Raw genomic sequence first — 24,989 nt, 5'->3', positions numbered from 1 at the left:
ATATATTATAAATAAATAAATAATATTTATTCGGTTTTTTTGGACTATTCGGTTTTTATTTTATAAACCAAAACCAATCCGAAATCCAAAATAATAATTCGGTTTTGTTGAAAACCAATTCAAAAATCTGAAAATCCAAACCAAATTGTTCAACTGGACAATTCGATTTTATCAAATTAGTGAACAACCCTAATTGCTAGTGTTTTCGTAAGATTGAATATGAAAAGCATAGAAATTTACAAATTTAGCTAAATATCTTAATGATCTTTTTCAAAAAAGTAGGCAAAAAATCAAGTTTTTCATAAAAAAAAGTCACTGAAATTGTTGGTTGTTATGCCACCTATGACTTCGTCAAATATAAAATATTTTTTCTCTTGAAATCGCAGATAGCCTAAGGTTACCTGCAATTTCCTCTAGTTAATTTAGTTTTTATTTTATTTTATTTACCTGTGATTTCCGATGTACTTATAAATTTTCTGGATGAATATTGATTTTTAGCCATCGAGAAGGTTGAGAGAATTTCTTGAAGTTGAATGAGGGTTCTTCTAGCTTTTTTAGGTTTGAACTATTCAGTATTGCGGTCAAAAATAACAGTCACCGGCCACTATTTGAAATCTCGGTTGTCGTGGTGGTATAATATTTTTTATATTATATAGAATTTATATTTTGTTATATATATATATATATATATATATATATATATATATATATATATATATATATTAGAGTATTAATCAGTAAATTATACTTCAATGCTCAACCTAATTTAGTTAATTAGTATTTCACGTCTTCAACACAATTACCAAGACAACACATAGATGGTTTCAATGGAAGTAACCACATGCACATAATCACAATTTTATTCAATAGAATGACAAAAAAAATTGTTTTATATAAAACAGTCTAAAAAGGAATTTATTCAAATAACAGTTATAACGTCCCTATAGCAGGGGTAATAATCACGGTAAATCGCAACGCTAATAGCGTCACCACTATCCCCAACCGTTATTTTGAAAATCACAGTTCTTTACCTCCGCTAACCGTTGTAGTACCGCAATTCACTGCATATGGTTTGAATGCTTCCAACCCATGAGCAGAAAATGGGCCAAATTTGTAGCCCAACATAGTGGAATAGCAATTGGGACGGTCAGCTTAATCACGTGTGATTTTTTGGCTACTTAATGAAAAGATATTAATGATTTTTGCTAAATTTGTAAATTTTTCTAAAAGGTAATCCAATGGTTTGTAAATGCTTACAATATAATTCATTTATAACTATATAATAGTTAATGACACATACTGTTACAATATAATTCATTTATGCCTATATGGAACATTTTTTAAATTATATACGTTATGTTATGTTTAAAATTACAAGAAACATGAGATTGGAGATTATTAGTTCTAGATATTTTTTTATAATTCTATTTATACTATTATAATATAACAAACATAATTATTATGTTAATAATAGTTAAAACATTTAAATAATAGTAAAAATGGTGGAAATGATTAGTTGAAAATAATAAAATGATGATTATATAATAATAATGTAATAATTAGTAGTTGAAATTATTAGTTAATAAATATGGATATTTATACTAGAGTATATTATACTAGGATGTATATAATAACATGCAAAGATAAATGAATTTCAGGGTTTTGATCAGAACCCCAATTTTAAAAACAACATTTTTCTGAACCTTTGTATGTTGTCAAATGCCTGGGATAAATTAATGAAAACCATCTAAGGATTATCGATATATTTCACAAAATTTCCAAGCTTACATTTACATCAAATCCAATCAAAATATAGAAACACAAAAGATCTAATAAGAACCCTAAAAAGGTTAGGAACAACCAACTATTCATAGTTTAACGCCTTGTTCTCAAATGTAAAAATTAAGGAGGGCGAGGGAAAAGGGGAGGGGAAAGAAAGGGAAGGGTATGGAACGACAAAAAGAATTATCATATATGTTCTCAAGTTGCAAGGGGATGGAGAGAAATTTCATGATTAAATGACGTTGTTACCCTTGGTTAAGATTCATCAACTTCTTCATAAGGAGAAGAGGAAGGAAAGAAGACGATGAGGGTAAGTCCATGGAGAATGATGGTTCAAGTAGAGGGGGTCTTGATGGCAAGGAATATGTTGTGAGAAGGAAAGAAGAAGATGATCGCAACCCTTACCATGTTCATTGGAAGTGGCAAAGAAAAAGTTGTGGGAAGAAAAATGAAGAACAAGTTTTATGGTGTGAGTCAATGTGAGAGGGAGATGAATTTGTATGAGGAGGAACATGAAGTTACAGGCAGAGAAAAAAGGTAAGGGTAAAATCGATCAGTGTCTACTTTCCCTTCCAATCCGCCCAAAATTGGGCAAATGATTTTGTGTGTAAAAAAACTAAGGGTGCGTTTGGTTGAAGAAAAATTTCCAATTTTCTAGGAAAAATTTCCAAGAAAAACGGAAATTTTGAAAATGCGTTTGGTTCTTTCAGTTTTCCAAAATTTTCTAAGAAAATAAAAATTTTCAGTTTTCCAAGTTGTATGTAAATTAGAAAAGCGAGTTTTACAGTTTTCCAAATTTTTAAGTTGGAAAATGAAAACCCCACCACTTCTAACCAAACGTGTTTTCTAAAATTTTCATTGAAAACTAAAAATGAAAACTCAACTCTATTTTTTGAAAACATTTTCTTAGAAAATGAAAACATTTTTCTACAACCAAACGCACCCTAAGACTTTCATATTATTTCCTTTCCTTTCCCTTCCTAGAAAAATTGGAGAACACGTTTTCCACTCTTAATCCTTCCCTTTCTTTCCCTAAAAAACTCGAGAACATGGTGCAAGTGAATACTCTAACATGGTTCTTATATATAAACTATGAATACCGTGACATATTCTTTTTACATATTTATACAATTTAATACACAAACCATGTTATTGTATTTATAGTCTAATACTATCATGGTTTGTTTTCATGATTCCTAATATTTCTGTAGTTCGTATTTGAACGTTTCCCAATATAGAATTACATTTTATTTATATCTTTTGTAAATGATAAACATAAACGTTTAAGTATTAGTTGAAAAACTTTTTAATATAAAAGCATACAAATTGAACAAGTCCAAAAATGAATCAAATATACTTTTAACAAGTGAACATTCGTCTTGAAATATTAAAATCAATCAAAGGACAAAATGGTATTTTTATAGTATTACTTTGTTAAATTTGATGGACAAAATGGTATTTTTATAGTATTACTTTGTTAAATTTGATGTAACAGAATACTGTTTGGGCTCCTAGTATGATGCTTTTTGTAATTAAAACTTTACGAGTAGTATAATGATTAAAGTATGTATGAAACTCTTTAGGTGTCAATAACTTGTATCTACTCAAAGCATCCACAATGGGGTTTTAACAATGGTTCATGAGAATGACATTGGAGAGAGAGATGATGACATGAATGGTAGATTTCCATTACCATTCAACTCTACAAAGAGAGTTTAATGGAATTATAGTGGTAAATTTTTCTCCCTCCTACTGGCACTCCATTGAACTCGACTCTTAGAAATTCAATGGATTGTAGACGCTCTCAGTTGCAATCATTGTATCTACTTATTAGTAGTCATTATAAGATATAAGGAGCATTGATTGTGGTACATGAGTTTTTCTTAAAGGACATTATAGTATTTTTCATCATCTTCCACCTTTACTCCAGTTTTTAGATGTAAAAACAGATACAATTGTCTTGTTTCATAGCCCGTATTAATTGTTTTTTTTTTCCAAGTTAAGATGCATGATTAAAACTTTACAAATAATTTGAGGGGGGCATGCTTAACATACAATCAAATTAAACGACCACAAAACCACATGAAAATGACTCGTGTTCATTTATGAACAAGGACATGTTCATAACTGACATACATATGTTCATACATGAACATGTATTATTAACATGCATCATTATTGACATACATATGTTCATACATGAACATTTGGTTTTGTGGTTAGGCGTATAATTTGGTTTTTGTGTTGTGTACAAATATTTACCTTAAAGTAAATCTTAATTTTTTTTACTCAATTGGTACCCCATGAAAAGGTACATTAGTGTTTAAAAAATCTATGAATATATATATATATATATATATATATATATATATATATATATATATATATATATATATATATATAACTCCTTTCGGATGTTAGAAACCTTACAACTTAGAAACCAAGGATTTTAATTATTGGAATCTAATTTAAAATTTAGGGGAAAAGGAACGAAAAGAAATTTGAATAGATTATACATATATGATTATGAAAAGTAAAAATATCTTTAAAAAAGGGTAGAAAAGTCTTTTCAGAGTACTTGTTTGCCTTTCTTGACCTTTTCTAGTTCTGATACCACATCTCTAAGTTGTCCTTGTAGCCTTGAAACTCTTAGCTCCAGCTCTTCTACTGTCCCTTGAGTAATCGAAGGGTCGTAAGGTTGTCTAAAGTGCTTTGAAAACGCTTTTAAAGCTTCCACTCCACAAACCTATTATTCATCAAATGAATCTTTAAAAGTCAAAAATTTTCAAGGGTAGATTAGTCATTTTGCTTAGATCAAAAGAATATATTGTTAAAACAAATCCCCATTAATCATAGAGCTAAGAAACTGAAAGAAGATATATCGAATGTAATCTATTAGGGGTTGTTTTAACGATTCTTTTTTAAGGGTAGATGTGTCCTTTTGCTTAAAAACAGTTTCCGAATGAGGAAAATGAGAGGGAGAATACAAGTAAGAAATGAGCAGCAGTTGAGACATTCCAAAAAATATCAAAAAATAGATAGACATGTAGAATGTGTGATGTTATTGAGGGGTAAACAGTAATTATTTTTGAGGTTAGATTCGTCATTTTGCTTAAATATAAGATCCCAACTTCAAAGAAAGCGTAAAGCTTGAGCCTTTCAAAGAAGTCAATAAGTTAGAGTGGACACGTAGAATGTGTGATTTCATCAAGGACTCGATGTTGATCATTTTCAAGGGTGGATTAGTCATTTTGCTCAAAAAGTTTCCTACCTGGGAAACATAATGCTTGGGGTATCCAAAAAGGAAAGAGTAACAGTTGAAACTTCATTAAAGGTTAAGAAATTGAGAGAAAACTGGTGCAAGATTTTACATCAAAGGGTCAACAGCGATTATTTTCGAGGGTGGATTAGTCTTTTTGCATAAAAGTTTCCAACTTAGGAAGCATATCATTATGTTCTGATATCCCAAAACAAAAAAAGGAAGAACTAGAACTAGAGATCAATACATTGAGTATAACACGTAGAGTGTGTGATCTCAAAAACAATTATTTTTCAAGGGCAGATCAGTCATTTTGCTTACAGAAAATTTGTTGAATTATCATTTGCCTAGAGATATCCCAGAAGAGAATATACTACTCATTTTGTTAGAATTTTAGTAAGAAAAGAGTAGCACCCAAAGGATTTCACTTGTGACTTGCCTATTGAGGGGTCACAACCATTATTTTGAAGGGTAGATTGGTCACTTTGCTAAATGAAAGTTTCCAACTTGGGATGCTTATTACTTATTTTGTATTTTTGTAAGAATGCAAGTAAAAGAGTAGTACTCAGGACTTCCACTGAGGGTCAGCCGGTCAGCATATGATTAATTTCAAGGGCAGATTGGTCAATTTGCATGAAGAAAGTTTTGGACTTAGGAAATGCATCACTTACATTGGGATACTAAAAACTGTGAACTTTCACAAATATCATTTCCTTGAGGTACTAAATGATTATTCCAAGGGCAGATTAGTCATTTGGCTTACAATAAAACTCTAGACTTGGGAAACATATCAGCTACTTTGATGGGAACGTGATGCAATTTTCTTTCCATATTCACCCTTAGCATTCACCATCAACCGGTGTGAAAATGAAAATTTATGGCTACAATACATATAAAGAAAGTAGGAAAAGTAAGTAACAACACCTCTTCTGCCAACAAGGGCAATTTTGTAATATGGAAATCATCATATAACATGTAGAACTGATCCAGGTATTTTCCTTGCATTTTCATTCTAGCTTTGAGCAACCTGGATTCAACACCTGCAATATGATTAGAAAAAGGTACAATTAACAACACACCCTAAAAATAAAACTTATTACCCAAAATAAAAATTAAACATTATGTACCTTCTTCATCAAAAAGCACTTGATTAATAATAATATTATGTGTATCTATCTCAAATTTAGTAAGTTCCTGAACCAATCTCTCTGTCTCATATAACGACAGAAATTCAGGGATGCATACGCAAACGAAAGTTGTCAAATCCTATCACAAAAAAAAAAGGTCAAACATTTTGATTTTGAATCGTCGGTTGACTTTTTGAATTTTTACCGGATCTTTGAATTGTCGGTTGACTTTTTCAATCACATCCTTCATACCCTCAAGCTTTCCAAGAATTGCATCCTCACCCACCTCATCTCCAACACCAAACAAGCGACTCATCTGCCATTAAACAAATTAGGTGAAGAAAAAACATTAAATTTTGATTTAAAAGTTCTATTATTTATACCTGACCCAATAAGCCACCGAATTTACTCTTTAAGCTCATCATTCTGTCAAGACCTTTCTCCAATGTTGATGGAAATTGCAACAACCGAAGTGTGTGGCCCGTGGGAGCTGTATCAAAAACTATCACCGAGTAGTCCATTGTTTGCACCAACCTTCGGTTATAATTTACAAATATTAAAAGTTTTAACCTTGTAATTTATACGAAATTACCATAATGCCTACATTCCACTTAAGGTTCCTTCCTTTCATAATTGAATGTCAAACCTTCTAAGGGCTAGTTTCTTTCTCTTTCCCATTAATTAAGTCATATGTGGTTAAAATGACTGAATGGGTGATGATGTATGTGAATAAAGTGTTGTATACGTAGAAACTGTGTTATCTCTAAACTGAATAAACTGTCTATAAGTAAATGGCTGGTGTCTGCTTGGTAGTTTATTTGATGTTTATCATTTTTTTTATTATTGAATTATAATGGAGGGCTCTTACTTTAACATCTCTGCAAAACTCATAGCTTCATCGATTCCAGGAATTGAATTTGCTAAATCTGAAAGGAAACCGTCCATTGCATCTGAACCTTCTTCTTCTTCATTCTCCACATTGGGATCCACCTCCTAAAAAAAACGTTAAAAGGCATGTGATAGCAACCTACTTTAAGCCCATTAATTCACATTTTTATGCAACGTACTTTCTTTCTGCATACTAGCAACATACATTTCATGCAACGTGGTTTCATCATTTTGTAATTTAGAAAAATGATAGGTTCGCATTTAACACATTCAACCCTATTATCTATTTACCAAGTTCTATTATAATTGATTATCTGATATCACATAATCACTTCAAATCGAACATCCATATATCTCCATAATTGCATCAATCATGTAAACAAATTACTTACTTTTAGGAACTGACCAAGACCAACCCCAAGAAATTCCAAAACCAGAAAAATTAGAGGAGCTAAGACTAACCATAGCATACAAATTGGTGAACCCATTAACCAATGTAGGGGCCCTGGTGAATCTCTGTTGAAACGCATCGCTGAGATTGTGAGCTGGGTCAGTTGAGATTATGAGAACAGAGGATCGGGCTGAAGCCAAAAGGATTGAAAGGATAGAGCTACATGTAGTTTTTCCAACACCACCCTTTCCACCAACGAAAACCCACTTCAGAGATTTTTGGTCCAGTACATTTCGCATCGTCCCTTCCGGCATATTATCTCTACCGGCCATTTCTTCCATCTCGCTCTCTCTCTATCTATCTCTCTGTCGAAATATTTTACAGAAACCCTAGAAATTGGGAACCGGGGAGAGAGTTTGGTGGCGGGGTTTGACGAATTTGATGTGAAATTAGTTTGAGAAGGAGATCAGAATAATAAATGTCTAGCATGGACATTTACTCTGTGTTTTTTGTTGGAGACGATGGGTTTGCTGAGTTAGATCACCTTGGCGATTTGGTGGATTCGTTCAAAAACAACGGAATTCGGTTCGAGAACGAAGAAATGTGATGTGATTCGCTCAGAAACAGAGAAATTGGGTTCTATCTAACCGTTAACGCGATTGTAGAAGTCTTTGATTTTGTTTGGGGACATTGTCGTTGTATTAAATTGTTAAAATGACGTAAAATGATGGATTCTTGAAAGTTTAGCGGCAAATTCGAAAAATGATACTATAAGATTGTTGTGCTTGCTTTTGAAAAATCTTAATAAAACACCTAGTTGTTTGTGTGACATTACATAAAATATTTTTTCAAAAAATATGGAAATATGCATCATAGATTGTAACTTATTTTTAACCCGTCAAATAAATGAACTCATAGCTTTTAGTTAAAATAAAAACGTAAATAAGGTTGAATCAAACAAATTATATCTACAATATAAACATACATTAGTTACATCAAACAACAAATATTAAAGTTCAATTGGCCAGTTTGGTGATGTTTTTCTTGGTAAAGGGTCTTTTTAGCCTCTTATATTTAGGGGATGAAAAACCTTTGAGGAAAATATTGTTTGTTTGTAGAAAACAAAAAATTAGCTTTATTTTGGAAAACATTTTTTTTAAGCCTAACCATATTAATGTGATATTTCTTTTTCTACAACACCTCCACCAACACCACCATTCCTTTTCATGAATGCTTTAAAATACAAACATTTTTTATGAAAATTAAACACATAGAAAAAGACTTTTTGTTCACATCTTATTACGTACATTAAAAAAAAAAAAAAACAAAACTGAAGACATTTTATATTTTCCAAAGGGAGATGATTTGTACACAACAATTTTTCTCCATGCACAACAAGTGATGCTTTAAATTGTTGTACTGTACAACTCTATAATGCATAAATTGTTGTGTATAGCAAAATATTGTTGAGTTCGAATCACTTCCCTTTTCCAAAACAAAGGATGCTTTAATAAGGCCAAAAGTTAATGATGTACCATGTGATTTTTTTTTTTTGAAATAGTCATTTCAAGGATAAGGTTAACTTTTGCTTAAAATGTATGCATATAATTCGCTGGTTGATAATGGTAATTATATTCCACAATTATTTCCATACTTTATTAATTTAAAGTTGATCGAACACATAGCTCAGATAACAATATTCGATTAGCAGATAATTCTTTATAAGATCTCTTTTTGGTATATGTTATGAGGTTAAAAATTATACATGTCTTTATGACAAACGTTGCAAAATCATAAGAAACAAAAATTCTTAACTAGTAGTAGATCACACAGACGACTATGTCGCACACACTCATTGGGCCTTATAACAGCCCAATGGAAACAAAAAGTTATAATAATATAATTACATATTTACATTACATATATTGAAACTAGGGCATAGCACTCAAGAGTCAAAAGGCAACTGATATACTCTGTATATATTTATATACATATTACATACATCATACATAGTTTATTTTTGTTAACAAGAGTTGAGATCTTACTATTTACATTTACAAGTTACAAGAAAAAGGATATGATTGAAATTTGAAAGGTTGTTATATATGACCCGCCACTCGCATAATATAAAGGTTGATGGTTAATAAAGAGAGTTGTAAATTGACAAGGTGGCAATTATGGTGGAGATGCAAATGACAAGGGAAGGGAGTAGAGTGATATTCAAAAGCTTACTCATACCCCAATACCCTGCTACTGTAATTGTCCCATCTGCAACCACTCGGGCTAGTGTCCCCGCTTCTGTTGATAGCAGTCCCCCGTTGTAGGTCCCACGAGATAGACGTGATGACATCACCCGAGATAGTAACGACAAGTTCACACCTAAAAATCAAATACTATCAAATTTCATGATACTCAATTACTCATATTATATACCCCAAAGGCCCAAACACCCTACCATCAATCCGTGGACAAAAAAAAAAAAAACTTTTATTAGAAAACTATTTTTTAATTTCGTTCAAATATACAACCCAAACTTTCCAAGTTCTTTATAATCCATCAACAATCGAACCTTTACTAAAAAAATATTTATGTAGAATTAAATTTATTCTATTTAAGATAATTAACAAATATATAAAAACCTTAAATTTTTGCAAATCAAATAAAATATTCAACATGTGTCATGTATGTACCTTCAAGAACTTCAGCAGACACGAATGTGAGGATAGCCGAGAGGATATACTGGGGTGCGTAGTAAGGGATGATCACTTGAAAGCTTAAAACAATACCCAAACACACCATTATCTCCGAAGCCAATAACACTTGTCTGCATATGATCACAAAAACGTATACATATACAACCTAAATAAGTTATCCTCATAAGTTTATGTTGATTTTGGGAAGTAGTTTTAAGTTTTTACCTTTCTTCAAATACGTTGCTGATGTAGCTCCCGACAAAGATGCTGACTGGAAGAACAGTCAACCCAAGACAAGCAAGAAACATGGCAACTTTGTTTGTTGACCATATAAAATAGTATGAAGTGATGACACTTGATTCAGCAAGTAAGATCTCCATCGCGTATTTTAGCATGAAGTATATAATCAACTGAACCTGTTCACATGCAATATATATATATATATATATATATATATATATATATATATATATATATATATATATATATATATGTATGTATGTATAATGTATTAATATTTTGTATGATGAGGATGAGGAGGGTATTTACGTCTTTTGCATAGACAAGGTATACATACCTTGACAGATGGAGTAAGAAGGCGATATGCAGACATTATAGAAGTAACAGGCTCACGGCTTTCCTTGGATAATTCATCGCATTCTTGTTGCTCATCTTCATCTTGTTGATTTTTCTCTGAACCCAAAAGTAATGGCTCCAAGACACCGGTTTCTACAATGGTATCTGCTAGCAACAATATAACATGCATAAAACAACTAATCTCTTTGTGTTTATTTAAATTTTAAATACACAGCGGCGTATCATAAGATGGTAATGGAAAATAACAATCTACTTAACATGTGATATCAATATAAGGAATGTACTGATTGGTTTTTACCCATAATAGACACATCCTTGTAAGTCTTTACCCATAAATAGCAATGTGCTTATGTAAGTACATTTCTAAAATGGATAAAAAATTGAAGTACCTTCTTAAGTAGGTTGTGTAAGTTTCATATTATATGTTGCAATTATCGGTAAATGAATGTAAACATGTTGCTAGTATGAATAAAAATGTAAGTAAATAGGAGTAAAAATGCAAGTATCTTGCTATTATGGTTGAAAATAAGCTAGATTATTTATAGGGTTAGGGGCTATTTGATAAAATTGAACCATTTAGTGCTGACCTCTTAATGGTTCAGAGATGGTAGGGTTCCTTATTGGGTTTACAGGCCGTTCGGAGGCGGTATCAAACACCCTGAATGTTGACCGATTCAGAGGTGATCTCTGAATGGGACTATTCAGAGGTTATCAAACAGACCCTTACTAACTATTGACTTTTTGTTGTTTAAGTTTCCATCAGTTTGAGCAACATTATTACCAGATGCTATGTGTTGCACGGTGATCTCTTCTTTCTCAAGTAGAGGCTCTCTGAAAGACAACCATAGCCAAAGCAAATAGATGAACCATGCAAATGCCATGAACCATCCAGGTAAAGTATCTTCATTGAAGGTGAGTTTAAAGATCTTGAATTTCCTTTGAAATAGACAAGCAAGAGCGGGCCCACAAGCCATTCCGAGTGCACCAGCACTCACAAAACCAGCAGACGCCTTCATTCTTAGTTTTGGAGGCACACAATCGCTAATATAACGCCTGTTTACAGCTCTAGCCGATCCCAGTCTAACAAACAATTCCACTGGTCAAACTCTTCAACTATTTTCACTTTCAAGGTCAAAATAACTAAATAAGTTAATTCATCGTGATTTCTTTAAGTTTTAAAAAATATTTCATCTTTACAGCGTGAAACTTTCATATATTTGTGTATTATAGCATCTTACTTTCATTACTTTTTATTAGAGCATTGTACTCTCAAACTGTTTCTTATTAAGGCATTTTACTTTGAAAATTACCCATTTATAGCATTATCCTTTCAGTTTTTTTCTTGCATTATCAGTGAAAATTGCTTTTTATTTGCATGATATTGCTATGATTCTGTATATTTTTTAAAGTATGATGTGGAAATGAAAGTAGAATGCTACAATAAACAAGTTGATTAAAGTAAATTGCTATACATAACAACGTTTAACATAAAAAAAAAACCATGCTAATCACAGTCTAACACCAGCTAACCTTTTAAAATATATTGACTTTTGAGGTCAAAAGACTAATTTTTGTTTCAAACTATATCGAGTTAATATGATTTCTTCAAGTTTTGAAAAAAAAAACTGTGCAAAAAATAACAATGTACTTTCATACATATGTGTGTATTATAGTATCCTACTTTAATTTCTTATTATACTATATGGGCCATCCAGATGGTGTGGTTTACAAATTTTTTTTTTAATATATTTTCAGTTTTTTTTTATAGTTGTTTAAAAAAAGCTGTTCAGATGACATTGTTATAATTGGGTAGATTTTTTTGATGTACAATGTTGTAATAGGAAGAAACTAAAGTAGAATGTTACAATAAACAAATCTTTTTTGTACAATAAAGGACAAATTTCCTAGAAGAAATAGATGGCTTACCCACAAAACACGCGTCCAACTAGAAGAACATATATGGAGTCAAGATCATAAGCCAGGGCATACAAAGTATTCCCCATAAGAAGGACAATGCTGCTGAAAATAAGAGGCTTGATGTATGATTTATTAGACCATGCACTGAAATAAACTGACGAAAAGACCTGTGCAACAGCCATTGATCCAATCACAACACCACAAACAGTGGCTGCAGCTCCAAGGCTAAGAGAGTAGTCATCTGCTGTTGGCACAATGATGTATGTGTTCACCATATACAAAAATGTATTCACCAAGTTCAAAACAAGTGACATGAAATGATATCCTTCATTCACATTCTTCTCTTCTGATGAAGGCAATGGCAATTCATCTTGCATGATAAATGCATGCTTTCCCAAATACTGAAGGAAATCTGTTGAGTTCATTAGTCGACTCTCAGCTGCTTTGATTGATTCAATGATAGGGTCCTGTAATTTATTAAATAAAAAATGAAACTGTAAATTTTTTATGAAACTTACAAAATGGAGAAACTTTTTGATAAATACCGATATATGAAGAGTCGGGTGGTCATAAATTGATGCATAGTATCTGTGATCATCTTTGAGATCAGCAAGATTCCGAGATATTGATCCAACAACTGCTGATATACCCTGTACATGTAGGTAGCATATGGTAGTAATGTATGGGCATTTTCGTCTTTTTGTTGGAAGGAAGTCATGGGACTAGGCTGGGAAAGTTTTCTAGGGGTATTTTCGTCTTTTTCACAAACGAGAGGTTAAAAGCAAATATCTATTCAACAATATCATTCCATGTTTTTAAGTGGGAAAAGAAGTTGCAACCTATGCCTCATTGACAAAAGGGTGTAATTTCGGATGGCAAGATTTTTAGGGCTATTATCGTCTTTCGCACAGACGAGATACTAGTCTCGGTTCCACCTTTTTGTGTGGGACAAAAAGTTGCAATTTTACTTATGTCTTTTTGCATTGTGACAAAAAGACTTTCTAGGGCTATTTTTGTCTTTTGAACATACGAGAGATATGTTCAACCTTGTTGCACCTTTCTCGGTGGAACAAAAAGTTGCAATTATTGTCTCATTGACATTACTGTTAGTCCAATGCATGTCAAACAATACAGTACAAGCTCTATGTTATGTCATGTCATGCGTAAGAGACGAGGCCTTAATGTATGTGCTAGTGTTATACCACATGCTTAAAAACTTGTCGTAGCTGAGAATAAGGATGATTTGCTCGAGTTTTGACATAGTAATTAGTGAACTTATATCCAAACCGCTTATCGAACTTTTTAAGAATCTTTCTTAAACCGATAGCATTCATTTCAACAAAGAACAAGAGCCTCAAAAGATCTCTTCCCACTTCTCTATATCCTTCTCTTAGTTCCACAATCGAGTCATGATGTGGGCCATGTGAAAGGGACTCATCACAATGGTCAGCAAGACCTGATAGCCTGGTTGCGAGTTGACCTTGTCTTCTTAATAAGAACAGAACTATCTTCTCAATCTGAATCACAACAAGATTCTCATCAAGCATTTGAAGAAATCAAAACTTGGAATATTTATGTAAGAATCCAGTTCTTTTGGTCTCTAGGTTAGAAAATAGAAATTACAAATAACGTACACCTGTTCATCAAGCATTCGAGAGAAATCACGAAGAACATAATCGCGATCCTGGACTACAACCTCGTTTTGTTGAGCATATTGCTTTACTTTCTTCTTTAGTAACTTGTAGTCAATATAATATCTGAAAATAGATAGACAAATACACAAGCTATCATGTCATAATGTCATATTACAAACTAACACATCTTAGACCTATTGTTTGGAAGTACGTTACCCTTTCCATTCTTGGATCTGCAATTCCTTCAACTTTTTCCCAAATGCAACCATTGTTGACCACACAAATTACAGTCTTCTGTAGAATATAAACAGATTAATCCATAGATTACAACTCTCTAATGCATGAAAACAGCACTTCCCCGAATTTGCCCAAAATGGATTTGCAAATTACAACAGAAAGCAGAATATGGTTCAGAAATTCAATCAACTGTGTTATTAGTAAAATTCAAACGATGAATGTGATTCCTTTTTATGGATCAAGACCATAGAAAATTTACACAAACAAATCAATTTATGCAGCGGATGATGAAGTTGTTTTTATGTAGTTAATAAGCTTTTAATGCATGGAAGCTAAACAAGATACGATTTGTCACTATTTTCTGATTTACAAACACTGAGCTTGTAGTCGTTTGTGTTTGATCAAGCAATAGAAGCAGTTGTCGAAAGAAGAAATCAAAGAGTAAATGAACGAATTAAGAGCAACAACTAACCTCCGATTAAGACCGAAAATGTGTAACAATCAAATTGTTTCCTCATATTTAAGGAGATTTTCATCGAAATTCAAAGTTAAATTTCAGATAGAAACAAACTGGATTTTGTTTAGTAGTTCAGTAGCAGTGCCACATTTGCCATCGGAATCTCATCAGAGAAATATACGTGTGGCCGGTAGGCGGTGGAAACCACTTCACGTATTAAAAAAAAAAAAAAAAAAAAAATCAAAACCGTTTCTAATCATTTAATGATTAATGTCTAAAAAACCAACCTTCAAATATCCCTTTAGTTTCAAACATTTATTTTTATTTTTAAAATCCTGTACGTAAAAACCTAACTGAAGCAATGACTTGTATGTTGTTACATATTAATGTTGATATTACATCTATACTTTTTCTTAATGTGGATGCATGTGTGTGCGTTTAGTGACGTGGATGTATATAAATAATTAATTTTGTTGACGTGTGATTTTTTAATATTATTTTTTTGTTGGTGAATAATTTTTTTTTGTTGTATTATAAAAACTTATTATCATGAATTATAGTAACATAAAATAGTTAACGTTATAAAAGGGTAAGAAACTGGTTTATTCTTCATATAAAACATCATTGATTTATAAAGAAATGACACGTGAAGTCGTGAAGATAAGCAACTGAAAATTGTGTTTATGAAAATACCATTATTTCATTAATTTTTAATGAACAAAATCAAAAGAATTCTTATATTTTTGTGGTACTTACTGAAACAATGATATTTTATAAATAATAATAAAAAAATGTTACTTATTTGCGATTTAACATTAACCCTAACAAAACAAATTGCCCTATAAACCCATCTTCGTTCGTCCATCCCCTCCCAAATATCTGATAAAAAATTTAGAATAGATAGTTGATCGTTTTCTTTGGCAATATTAATCCTAATTCAGTATATAAAAGTTATCATGTTATCATATTACTATTTGATATAAACATTTTATCTATAAAAATTAGAGGTAAATTGCAACGAGATACTCACATCGAATCAGATCCAGACTCTTCACGTGGGATAAATGATAGACCACTAATATTATTTTGTTCATACTAATTTTAAACCTAGTTTTAAACCGTAGACATCATATATGAGATTGTACACATCAATCACTAGACTTTTGTTATTTTAAATAATCATCGGAATATTTTATTATGTTACTATTAAAAGATATTGATGCATTTTTATCTAACACTTTTTTTTTTCTTACAGTTAAAAGTTTTTTATTTGGTCCGTGGAAAATCTAAATGGATATGTGGTCTCCATATCAATGTAGACCCATGTGAATATTCTTTATGAATTTTTTTTTTCCAAACCAATAACATTCATGCATTCCGCTAAAACGTCGTCGTTTGAGGTGACATCTCCACTTCAATACTTTTATGTGGTAGTGAGACATCAATTATTTTCATCCACGTTATGTATTTAAGTAAAAAAAAAAAAAGATAGATATGTGTGGTTAATGTTTTTGATGCATCAGTGAAAATATTGAAAGAAATTATAGGTAAATACTAAATAGGCGTGTACACGAGCTTTCACAAAGACCTAGGAACATGGAAGTTTCGGTAATCGAAAACACGTATTTGTATAAGAAAGAAGATTGTAATTAAGTAGTCAATCTCTCACTAAACAAAAAAGGTTGATAAAACTAATTATATATACAGAATTTGAATTGCTTCTGGTATAAAAATGTATACATATAAATGAATAAAGATAACAATTTGAACTTACAATTTGTGGGGATTTTGAGGAAATTCGAGAGCTTGTATGTCTTTTAAAGCTTCACCACAAACTACAAATGAACAAGATGAATAAGAGTAATAATATATATAGAACGAGGGGCAGTGGAAGTGTCCCTTTAGATATGCAAAGGTCAGCAAATTTTAGCTTGTATCAAAATAATTATGGTATAGGTAATATTTATAAGAAAAGTTACGTACTCCCTTATTAAAAGTTAAACATAAATACTTTTATCCAAATTTTGATTAATAAGATATTGTTTAAAGCTATTTCCAACATTTATTGTGATTATAAAGGGGTATTTTTAGATTATGTAGCCACAACTCTACAACGATTGTTATCCATCCAAATACAAAGTGTAACACTTATTGGAAAAAAAAAAAAAAAGAAGAAGAGGCGTGACAATGTTTACAAGGAGCAAGACTCGTCAATATAATCCATTTAGTTTGTGGTGATTTTGTAAGACATGGAGAAGATATGGTAATACATTGACTAATGTTCAAATTTTGACACTACTCAGTACTCGGCAGATGTGACCATAGAGATTAGTCAGTGCACGAAAGTTTGTCAGATACCCTCGTTAAGGAAATTTCATTTCCATATAATTATATATTGTTTAAACACAGAGGATTTTAATGAATTTCTTATTTATATAGATATGGGACATGTTGAATATGTAATTAAAAACACCTAACAATAGTATTGTTAGGTGTTTTTAATTACATATTCAACATGTCCCATATCTATATAAATAAGAAATTCATTAAGATCTCTTTGTTTAAACAATATATAATTATGAGGTCCAAATTCTACGAGCAATCATCTTTTTAAAGCTCAAGTATCGTTTTTAGATTGGAGTTGTAACTGAGTAAACTCAGTAACGAGTAGATGGGAATGAAGGTTGTTCACTTTGATGGCAACCACAAAGGAAACAGTCAGGGTTATAATTTGGAATTTATCAATATTTTTATTGATTTATATTTTTATTTATATATCACATATTCACATGCCCCAAAAAAAATTTGGTCAGTTTTTTCTTGCATCATATTTGTCTCTTGTACACTTGTCCAAACGAAAATAAAAGAATACACTCACAAAAGAAACTATTCTATTATCATGCATTAATATTAATATAACAAAATATAACACGACAAAAGAATTTTTCATATTTTATTCGCCTGTTAAAAATACCGTTTTTTATGTTAACGGAAAGTTATTCCAAATTAAATTAACAAAATGATATATACGAAGGAGTTAGTTTAAACTCATTTATGAAAAATATTCTAAAATATTAATTTAGGTTACAATTTAGCTCAAACTAACCAAATAAATATATGACCAAAAATGCATAAATGGTTTATCTGGTTTGCATATTTCTTTTAGGATGCCCAAAATTGATTCAACTTGCAAAAATATTCTTATTTAAGGGTTTTTATTGTGGATTTGATCTTTAATTTTAATATTATTAATGAAAGACGTTTAATATTATTAATAAAACAAAATATATTTTTAGCGTATTGTAAAAAATTTCCAAACAATTTATTTGTTTCTTTTATGTATTTGTTTTACGTAAAATATAAAGTATACGTTTTATGTATTTAAAAAAATATGTTTTCGTATAATATGTTATTACATTGCTATGATGCTAAAACATATTTTTACTTTTTCATATAAAAATAATTCTTGTATTTATTTTATGTAAAATATGTTTTTTATATATATTTAAAAAATATGTTTTCGTATAAAATGTTATTACATTGTTATAATCTGAAAATATACTTTTAAATCCATAAAAAAATATAATAACATATTATACAAAAATGTAATCCTAAAAAAACACAAAGAAGTTTTTGTTTATATTTATTTTATGTGAAGTATATTTTTTATGTATTTAAAAGATACATTTTCGTATAATACGTTATTACGCTTTTATAATCCTAAAATATACTTTTATGTTAGCTTAATGTCTTTAGTTGATTTAAAGCGAATATTCAAGTATTTTTTACGTAACAACGTTAACGTAATAACATATTATACACAAACTACAAGAACCATTTGCATCAAAAAAAATTAACAGGGTTGATTTTATGACTTTTTACAAACCACATGGACCGATTTTGTAATTTATTCTATTAATAATGTCAATATTTAATAAAAATATATAATTGGAGGGCCAAAACGTCAATTCATCAAGCTTGACATTTAAAGACGAGAGCCACATGAAATTATTAAATAAAGTCAAATTTTTACAAATCCAAAGATTTTTGTCCGTATACCAAATAGCTATAAGCTAGAAGCGGGTAACTGGTAGCGTGTAGCGGATAGTTGGTAGCGCGAAACTGTAGTTTATATTTGTTATATGAGTATTTGACAAAAATAGTTGAAAGCTTTGAAATATATAAAATTACATAAAGGATAATTGATTAAAAATAAATAAATATATAAATATATTTTTAAGGGTAATTATTGAAATTAATTTCAAAAGCTCAGTAGCGGTTTATTAAATGGTACAAGAAATAGTTTTTATATTTGGAACGTTAAACTAAAAACTAAACGTTTGTACTGCCAAACAAAAAAGTTTTTTGTTTAAATTATAGTATTTTGTTAAAAGCTAAAAGTTAGAAGCTCTAAAATGCTTCCAAAAATTTCGTGTCAAACACATCCGTTATCTAAAAAGATTTACAAACCATATAACTATTTTTACAGTTTTGTCTAAATAAATTATATAAATACATTATAGCTTTTAGCTAAAAGAATAAAAAAAACGTAACATAGGCCCCCACAAAAAAAATAAATAAAAACATAACATCGGCCCCTACATGAAAGAAACTAAAAGTATAATTAGGGTATATACTCGTTGCATCAACCCACAAATTCCAAGTTTAATTGGCCGATTAATAAGCCCAAAAGTTAATGATGTATATAGGATGTGAAACGTTTTGGTAAACAGACCTTTCAATGAAAAGGTTAAAATTTCGGTAAAAAAGTATTCGTCTATTTTAATAGTTAATAGTAACGAAATTTCACAATTCTTTCAGTAATTTATTAAGCTAATAAGCTATGACATAATTTAATATTGGTTGAACACATAGCTCATATAAAAATGTTTAACAACTAAAAAATAATATTGACAAGATCTGTTTTTAATGTATGAATCACTCGTTGCTCACAGGTAAAATTAAAATCTTGCTTGTAAAGCTAAACAGTACAAATATTCTTCTGCCATGTTCACTAGCAGTAGATGGACACGCGTCATATTGGCTTTGTCACATAAAGCATGATAATAAATGTTTAGGTAATAAAACATTATAATAATTCATGGTTACCAAGGGCATTATGGTAATTTTAATTAGACCTTTTGTTAGGTTAAACTATGCCAATAGTTATAAATAATGATTAAAATTTTAAAACTTAAAAGCTACTTTCATGTAAACCAAGGAGAACTCGACACCATTCTTGGTCAATAACATCCACTAAACCAAAGCCACTTAGGGGCACTTTAGTAAGTTTACATTCCCTAATAATATCGTTGAGTCATTAACTATCAGCTAGCCCACATACTCTACCGGGCTTTAAGATCCATTGGGCCCTAGTGAGCCCATTATAAACAAAACGTTGTTACTCGTTACTACATACTTACATCCATAATCTATTCTTCTTCTAACCCAGCTACATTCCTTAGTCCCCACCCAATTATATAAGCCGCAAAACCAGCAATTGCACCATTGAAAAGGGTTCCCACCACCGACAACGCGTAATTCTGACCGGCGATCTTCGCCTTCGCGATTCCGAGAGCCGCCAGTGCGAGGGCGGAGAGAACACATGCACCGATGAACTTGAGGGTGTCGTTTTGGGTAAACGGGATGAGAACGATGAATGCAAGGATCGGAGCACTACCAAACAATAGAAAAGCTCCGAAAGTTACTAAGCCTGTCTTCCATGGCTTCTCCCCTTCCTCCGGTGATAATATTCCGTTCTGGACCATCTTTTCCTCCACCATTATGTCGCTATACTTTGCAAAGATTTCCACAACCTGGGCGAAAATGGTGGTTGTAAGTTGTAACTTGTAAGTAATTGTAAACGATGATGAGGTTGACTTGTTTTTACAGTAAAATGTGTTACCATTGTTGCATCTTCATGGTTCATCCCTAGAGCTCGATACCGATCAAGTAACGATTGTTCTTGAAGGCGGCGACGGTTAGTGACGTCCCATTCCGTCACGAGTTTCTCCTTCGCCGCCACGTCATGCTCTGTGTTACTCGAAACATAGTCTCCCATCCCCATTGATATCCCATCGGCCACCAGGTTAGCAAACCCCAAAACCAACACATCAACTGCAATAATCAAACACGATCGTTAAATGATCAATCTCTCAAAAACTTTAGCACGAGAGACTGGTTTTGAAAGTTCACCGGAAGATAAACGGCCGGCGGAGATGGAAGAAATGAGAGAAAATGAGGTGACGATAGCATCGAGTCCGGAGTACACTATGCTCTTCACAAGTTCGCCTTTCCATGGCTCTTTCGGCCTATCTCCGCCGCTGTTCTTCTCTGCTGCCTCCGTGTCTTGGAGCAAAGAGATGGTGGTTGTGGTGGCGCCATCGCTATTTCTGGACATTTTCGTTAGCTACCACCGTTTTTTAATGTGGGCTTTATAAAGAGTGTGTAGCTGATGTCGTGGCAGCTTGCATGCTTAATGGGTACTACACGTGTTTGTATCTGGTTACCTATTGACTTTTGCTGTTATATAAATATATAAATTTTGATTAGTTTGTATACTAGTATACTAGGTGTGAGACCCGTATATTATACGAGTTTGATAAAACGAAAGTTTAAACAAAAATTTATTTAAATTTAAAATTTTAGATTTGAAATTTAAAATTTAAAATTTAAAATTAAAAGGAAACATATTAAATATTATATGAGTAGTAATATTGTAATTTATTGGTTATTTTTAATTAAAGTAACTATTAATTGATGTGTAAATATGATGTGTTAATTAAGAAAAGATAAAAAATAAGAAATGACAAATGGAAAAAATATTTAATCAAAAATACCAAAAATGATATTTGTCAAAGTTAATGAGAGAGTGACATATAGCAAAATTATTTTCATTTATTAGGTAGGACTTGGCAGCTTGCGATTTTTAAGTTATATAGGCAGTGGTTGCACTTATGATGAGGGCGTATGGTGTGCACAATGGGATATATAGTTCATAGTTGTTAGATACGTCTTTGAATTTTTATTTAAGATTTTGTAATAACTAGTAATTTGGCACCTCGCGCATTGATGCGAATAACGTAATTTCAAAGTAAACCATAAATTGATAAAAATATAAAATAAAATTTTGGCGGAAATCCCCTATTCTAATAAAACAGTACCTGTCATTTACTTGGTATCCCCCATATACTTTTCCCGCTTATAGTTTCTATGTTAATTACCAATCATACCCTTTCCTTCAACTTCCAATCTGGCCTATTCCTTGATAGTCGCATATCATTAACAACTGATTTGAATGAAATTAGGACGTAATCACTATAAATCGGAAAGCAAATCTTCTCCGACTTTGAATTCATTTCCCCACCGCTCCTCCTCTCTTATATTTCTCACACTTTGATGTTTATGTGGCCTATTCCTTCTATTTTCCTCTTTTTCAATCCTAAATCCACTCCTAAAACACTCCCTCTCAGTACTTTCGAAGGATTCCCAGTTAAACATTTCAGTTTGAGTTTGATTACGCTAAGATTGACCCTACTTGGAGAAACAAGACATATGACTAAACAATCAGGTCCGATTGAAGAAGATACGACAAATTGTTACTGTTTAGGGACGATGGAACAAGAGACGATAAGGAATCGTTACTGATTGTGGTTGGTGAGTCCGTTTTTGCGTTAATTTCATTTGAAGTCTTGTGAAACCTCGATCTTCTTAACCAACACCATGTAAGTACAATTCAACTAATGCTTGGTTGCAAGACACTATAAAAATCGTTTTTATGGGTGAACATGGTGGTAAACCTCGATCAACAATGAGCGTTTTATCTTTTTCTTTAATTCTCATTCTAGTCATATTATAAGATGTTGATTATTGGATTATTCGGCTTGCTTCTATGTTGTAAAATATTGAATTTTCTCTATGACAATCAATACAAGATCACCCAATTGGAATTTCAAAAAATTGACTTTTTGGCTTCAAATCGCCCAAGATCCGACAATTTTTCTTATTCAGGTTCGTTTATTGGAGTTTTATCTTAATATGAAACTTCCATGTCTCTCTTTGTTGGAGTTTTATCTTAATGTTCCAATTTCTTGATTGTAAATTGTTATGATTTTTCTTTAATAGGTTTATTTATAACAAGTCAGAAATTAATTAGATGGTTCCTCTATTCAACATCAACTCATGGTTTAATGAGGAATCATTGAATCGATATCATGTCTTCCATCTCTTTTTGGTTTTGATTTTTAATGTATAAGATCGAATTACATCTTGGTATTATCATTGTTTTCATCAATGCAGGCCAAGTGTTTGACAAAATGCCACATTGAATCAATTTCATGTATTACTTTTATTTCTTTGTCTCTACAGTACCGACATACACATACAAACATGACTATTTTTTTCTTTATTTTTGGAGCAAGGATTATGTTCTGGTACTAGCCTACATGGTGCATAAGCGTGATTTATTGGGAAGTTTCAATCAAGTCATTATCAAGATGTAGGTCTCCCTAAATAATGGGGTTTACAGTTTAAATATAAAATTTAGTGAATAATTTATGATTATGTATCAAGAAAGGGAATTTGTTCTTCAACTATCACCTTACTTTGTTGCTCTTTACTTCTGGTCACATTTATAACAGTTTGCTCAGATTTAAAGAGAGAAAGAAGAGTACCAACGCCTGTCATAGAGTAGGCCATCATCTTTTAAGAGCTCTTTCTCTATTCAGATTTAGAGAGAGAAAGAGTGGACTAAGTCTGAAAGCTTCATCCAGGTGATCATCTTCTTCATTGATGTTGCCAACCAATATTAACATTTGAAATATATTCGTTATGGGTCTATATTTGTGAAAATTGGATCTATGTTTTTAACATGTTTAACTCATCCAAATGACAAAAAAAAAACCAAAAAAAAAAAACAAAAATGGTCAAATTTACCAAAAAGTCCAAAATGGCCATATTTGATCAGATTCTAGAAAAAAAATAACAATACTTTAAAAACAAGAATCATCAATGTAATTTTCACTAACAAGGAATACCCTTGGATCCATCTCAAACTTGCTGGAGGGTATTTTCAGCATATATATGTCATGGTCTGCTGCTTCTGCTTTCAAATTTTATGCAAGTTAAGATTTGTTGCTGCTATCTTTAGTTGGTTCTTATAGATGCTTAGATGAAAGTTCATGGCTCAAGTTCGAAAGACATCAAGTTTTTACCATATTTATTATAAGTCGTTTCACACAAATAATATATTTTTTTGTATGTTCAACTTTCTTATTTTTTTTTTCTTTCTAAGAAATGTTTTGAATGACTAATTATATAACTAGAACATGGTCCTTTTTTTTTTTTACAAAGATAGTGTTTCTTTTGGTTTTGCAGGTGGTTATATTATATGTGCTGATGTCATGTGTCATCTCCTAAGCCCCAACCAGCTTCTTATCCCGCCTAAAATATGAAACTGAAATTCCGGTTATGCACTTGTGCTACGTAAAAATTCGGTTGTTCATTCCTGATTCGGTGCAATTAAACAATAGAAACAGTCATAATATTCCCACAAAATCAAGAAAAATAATTCTAATTATTGCAAAACTTACTCATATTTACCTACCATTTAATTCAGATCCTTTTAAATTGGGTGTCTACTTCTCATTCCAAAACAAAAATATTATTAATGTATGTTAGTGTATGTGTTGTGTGTGTTTCTATTGTGTTGTGTTTCAAACCATTTTCCAGAAAAATATAAAATGGACAACAAACTTTGTATCATATGTAGAAATAGCATTGTACTTTCAGAAAAACTGATTTCTTAACCTTTTTCCTGTTAAACCATTGAACTTTGAATGACCATTCCTGAAAATAAATGTAAATAGTTCAAAAAGTTTATGTATTTTCATTGTTTGACAAATGGTAACATTAAAACTTTTAAATCATTTTAAATAAGTTTTTGTTTTTCACTTTTACCAATTTTAGCTTTGTACTTTGAATTTATGATTGTTGAACCAAATTGTCCA

At 31.3% G+C, this 24,989-nt stretch overlaps 3 protein-coding genes across 5 annotated transcripts; all 3 read right to left on the bottom strand.

Annotated features, from left to right (window-relative positions):
- Positions 1-4,215: 4,215 nt before the first annotated feature.
- Positions 4,216-8,163, bottom strand: LOC145063297 (ATPase GET3A-like). The gene is made up of 7 exons (XM_079010885.1): positions 7,519-8,163; positions 7,037-7,161; positions 6,552-6,702; positions 6,374-6,484; positions 6,169-6,307; positions 5,966-6,081; positions 4,216-4,528 (listed from the first exon to the last, which is right to left on the bottom strand). The coding sequence occupies exons 1-7, from the start codon at positions 7,786-7,788 to the stop codon at positions 4,352-4,354; spliced, it is 1,089 nt and encodes a 362-aa protein (XP_078867011.1). The 5' UTR covers positions 7,789-8,163; the 3' UTR covers positions 4,216-4,351.
- Positions 8,164-9,392: 1,229 nt separating this feature from the next.
- On the bottom strand, positions 9,393-16,910 carry LOC145065021 (SPX domain-containing membrane protein At4g22990-like). 3 transcript variants are annotated; one of them, XM_079012365.1, is made up of 12 exons: positions 16,757-16,868; positions 14,998-15,189; positions 14,505-14,582; positions 14,291-14,411; positions 13,857-14,171; positions 13,200-13,304; positions 12,664-13,121; positions 11,519-11,817; positions 10,718-10,881; positions 10,366-10,556; positions 10,138-10,271; positions 9,393-9,826 (listed from the first exon to the last, which is right to left on the bottom strand). In XM_079012365.1, the coding sequence occupies exons 3-12, from the start codon at positions 14,555-14,557 to the stop codon at positions 9,588-9,590; spliced, it is 2,079 nt and encodes a 692-aa protein (XP_078868491.1). In that variant the 5' UTR covers positions 14,558-14,582; positions 14,998-15,189; positions 16,757-16,868; the 3' UTR covers positions 9,393-9,587. The 3 variants fall into 3 exon arrangements, with proteins under 3 accessions (XP_078868491.1, XP_078868490.1, XP_078868492.1); XM_079012364.1 differs by lacking the exon at positions 14,998-15,189 and having other exon boundaries at positions 16,757-16,910; XM_079012366.1 differs by lacking the exon at positions 14,998-15,189 and having other exon boundaries at positions 14,505-14,579; positions 16,757-16,866.
- A 3,369-nt stretch (positions 16,911-20,279) lies between these two features.
- LOC145063712 (uncharacterized) lies at positions 20,280-21,382 on the bottom strand. The gene is made up of 3 exons (XM_079011302.1): positions 21,178-21,382; positions 20,888-21,099; positions 20,280-20,798 (listed from the first exon to the last, which is right to left on the bottom strand). The coding sequence occupies exons 1-3, from the start codon at positions 21,380-21,382 to the stop codon at positions 20,415-20,417; spliced, it is 801 nt and encodes a 266-aa protein (XP_078867428.1). The 3' UTR covers positions 20,280-20,414.
- Between the last annotated feature and the right edge of the window lie 3,607 nt (positions 21,383-24,989).

Source organism: Lactuca serriola, chromosome 7 (assembly GCF_051521515.1).
Source record: "Lactuca serriola cultivar US96UC23 chromosome 7, Lser_US96UC23_V15, whole genome shotgun sequence".
NCBI lineage: Eukaryota > Viridiplantae > Streptophyta > Magnoliopsida > Asterales > Asteraceae > Lactuca > Lactuca serriola.
Note: the sequence above shows the minus strand (reverse complement) of the source record. Positions and strands in the feature narration are given on the sequence as shown.

What these genes read in the sequence shown, in the direction of transcription:
- LOC145063297 (XM_079010885.1), bottom strand. Translation starts at nt 7,788, where the DNA reads ATGGAAGAAATGGCCGGTAGAGATAATATGCCGGAAGGGACGATGCGA. An exon ending in ACCGACAATTCAAAGATCCG is followed by an intron (nt 6,308 to 6,373) that starts GTAAAAATTCAA and finishes TTTTTGTGATAG; the next exon opens with GATTTGACAACTTTCGTTTG. An exon ending in TGCCCTTGTTGGCAGAAGAG is followed by an intron (nt 4,529 to 5,965) that starts GTGTTGTTACTT and finishes GATGAATAATAG; the next exon opens with GTTTGTGGAGTGGAAGCTTT.
- LOC145065021 (XM_079012364.1), bottom strand. Translation starts at nt 14,557, where the DNA reads ATGGTTGCATTTGGGAAAAAGTTGAAGGAATTGCAGATCCAAGAATGG. An exon ending in CGTGCAACACATAGCATCTG is followed by an intron (nt 10,882 to 11,518) that starts GTAATAATGTTG and finishes TGTTGCTAGCAG; the next exon opens with ATACCATTGTAGAAACCGGT. An exon ending in TTCTTACTCCATCTGTCAAG is followed by an intron (nt 10,557 to 10,717) that starts GTATGTATACCT and finishes GCATGTGAACAG; the next exon opens with GTTCAGTTGATTATATACTT.
- LOC145063712 (XM_079011302.1), bottom strand. Translation starts at nt 21,382, where the DNA reads ATGTCCAGAAATAGCGATGGCGCCACCACAACCACCATCTCTTTGCTC. An exon ending in CGCCGGCCGTTTATCTTCCG is followed by an intron (nt 21,100 to 21,177) that starts GTGAACTTTCAA and finishes TGATTATTGCAG; the next exon opens with TTGATGTGTTGGTTTTGGGG. An exon ending in ACCATGAAGATGCAACAATG is followed by an intron (nt 20,799 to 20,887) that starts GTAACACATTTT and finishes ATTTTCGCCCAG; the next exon opens with GTTGTGGAAATCTTTGCAAA.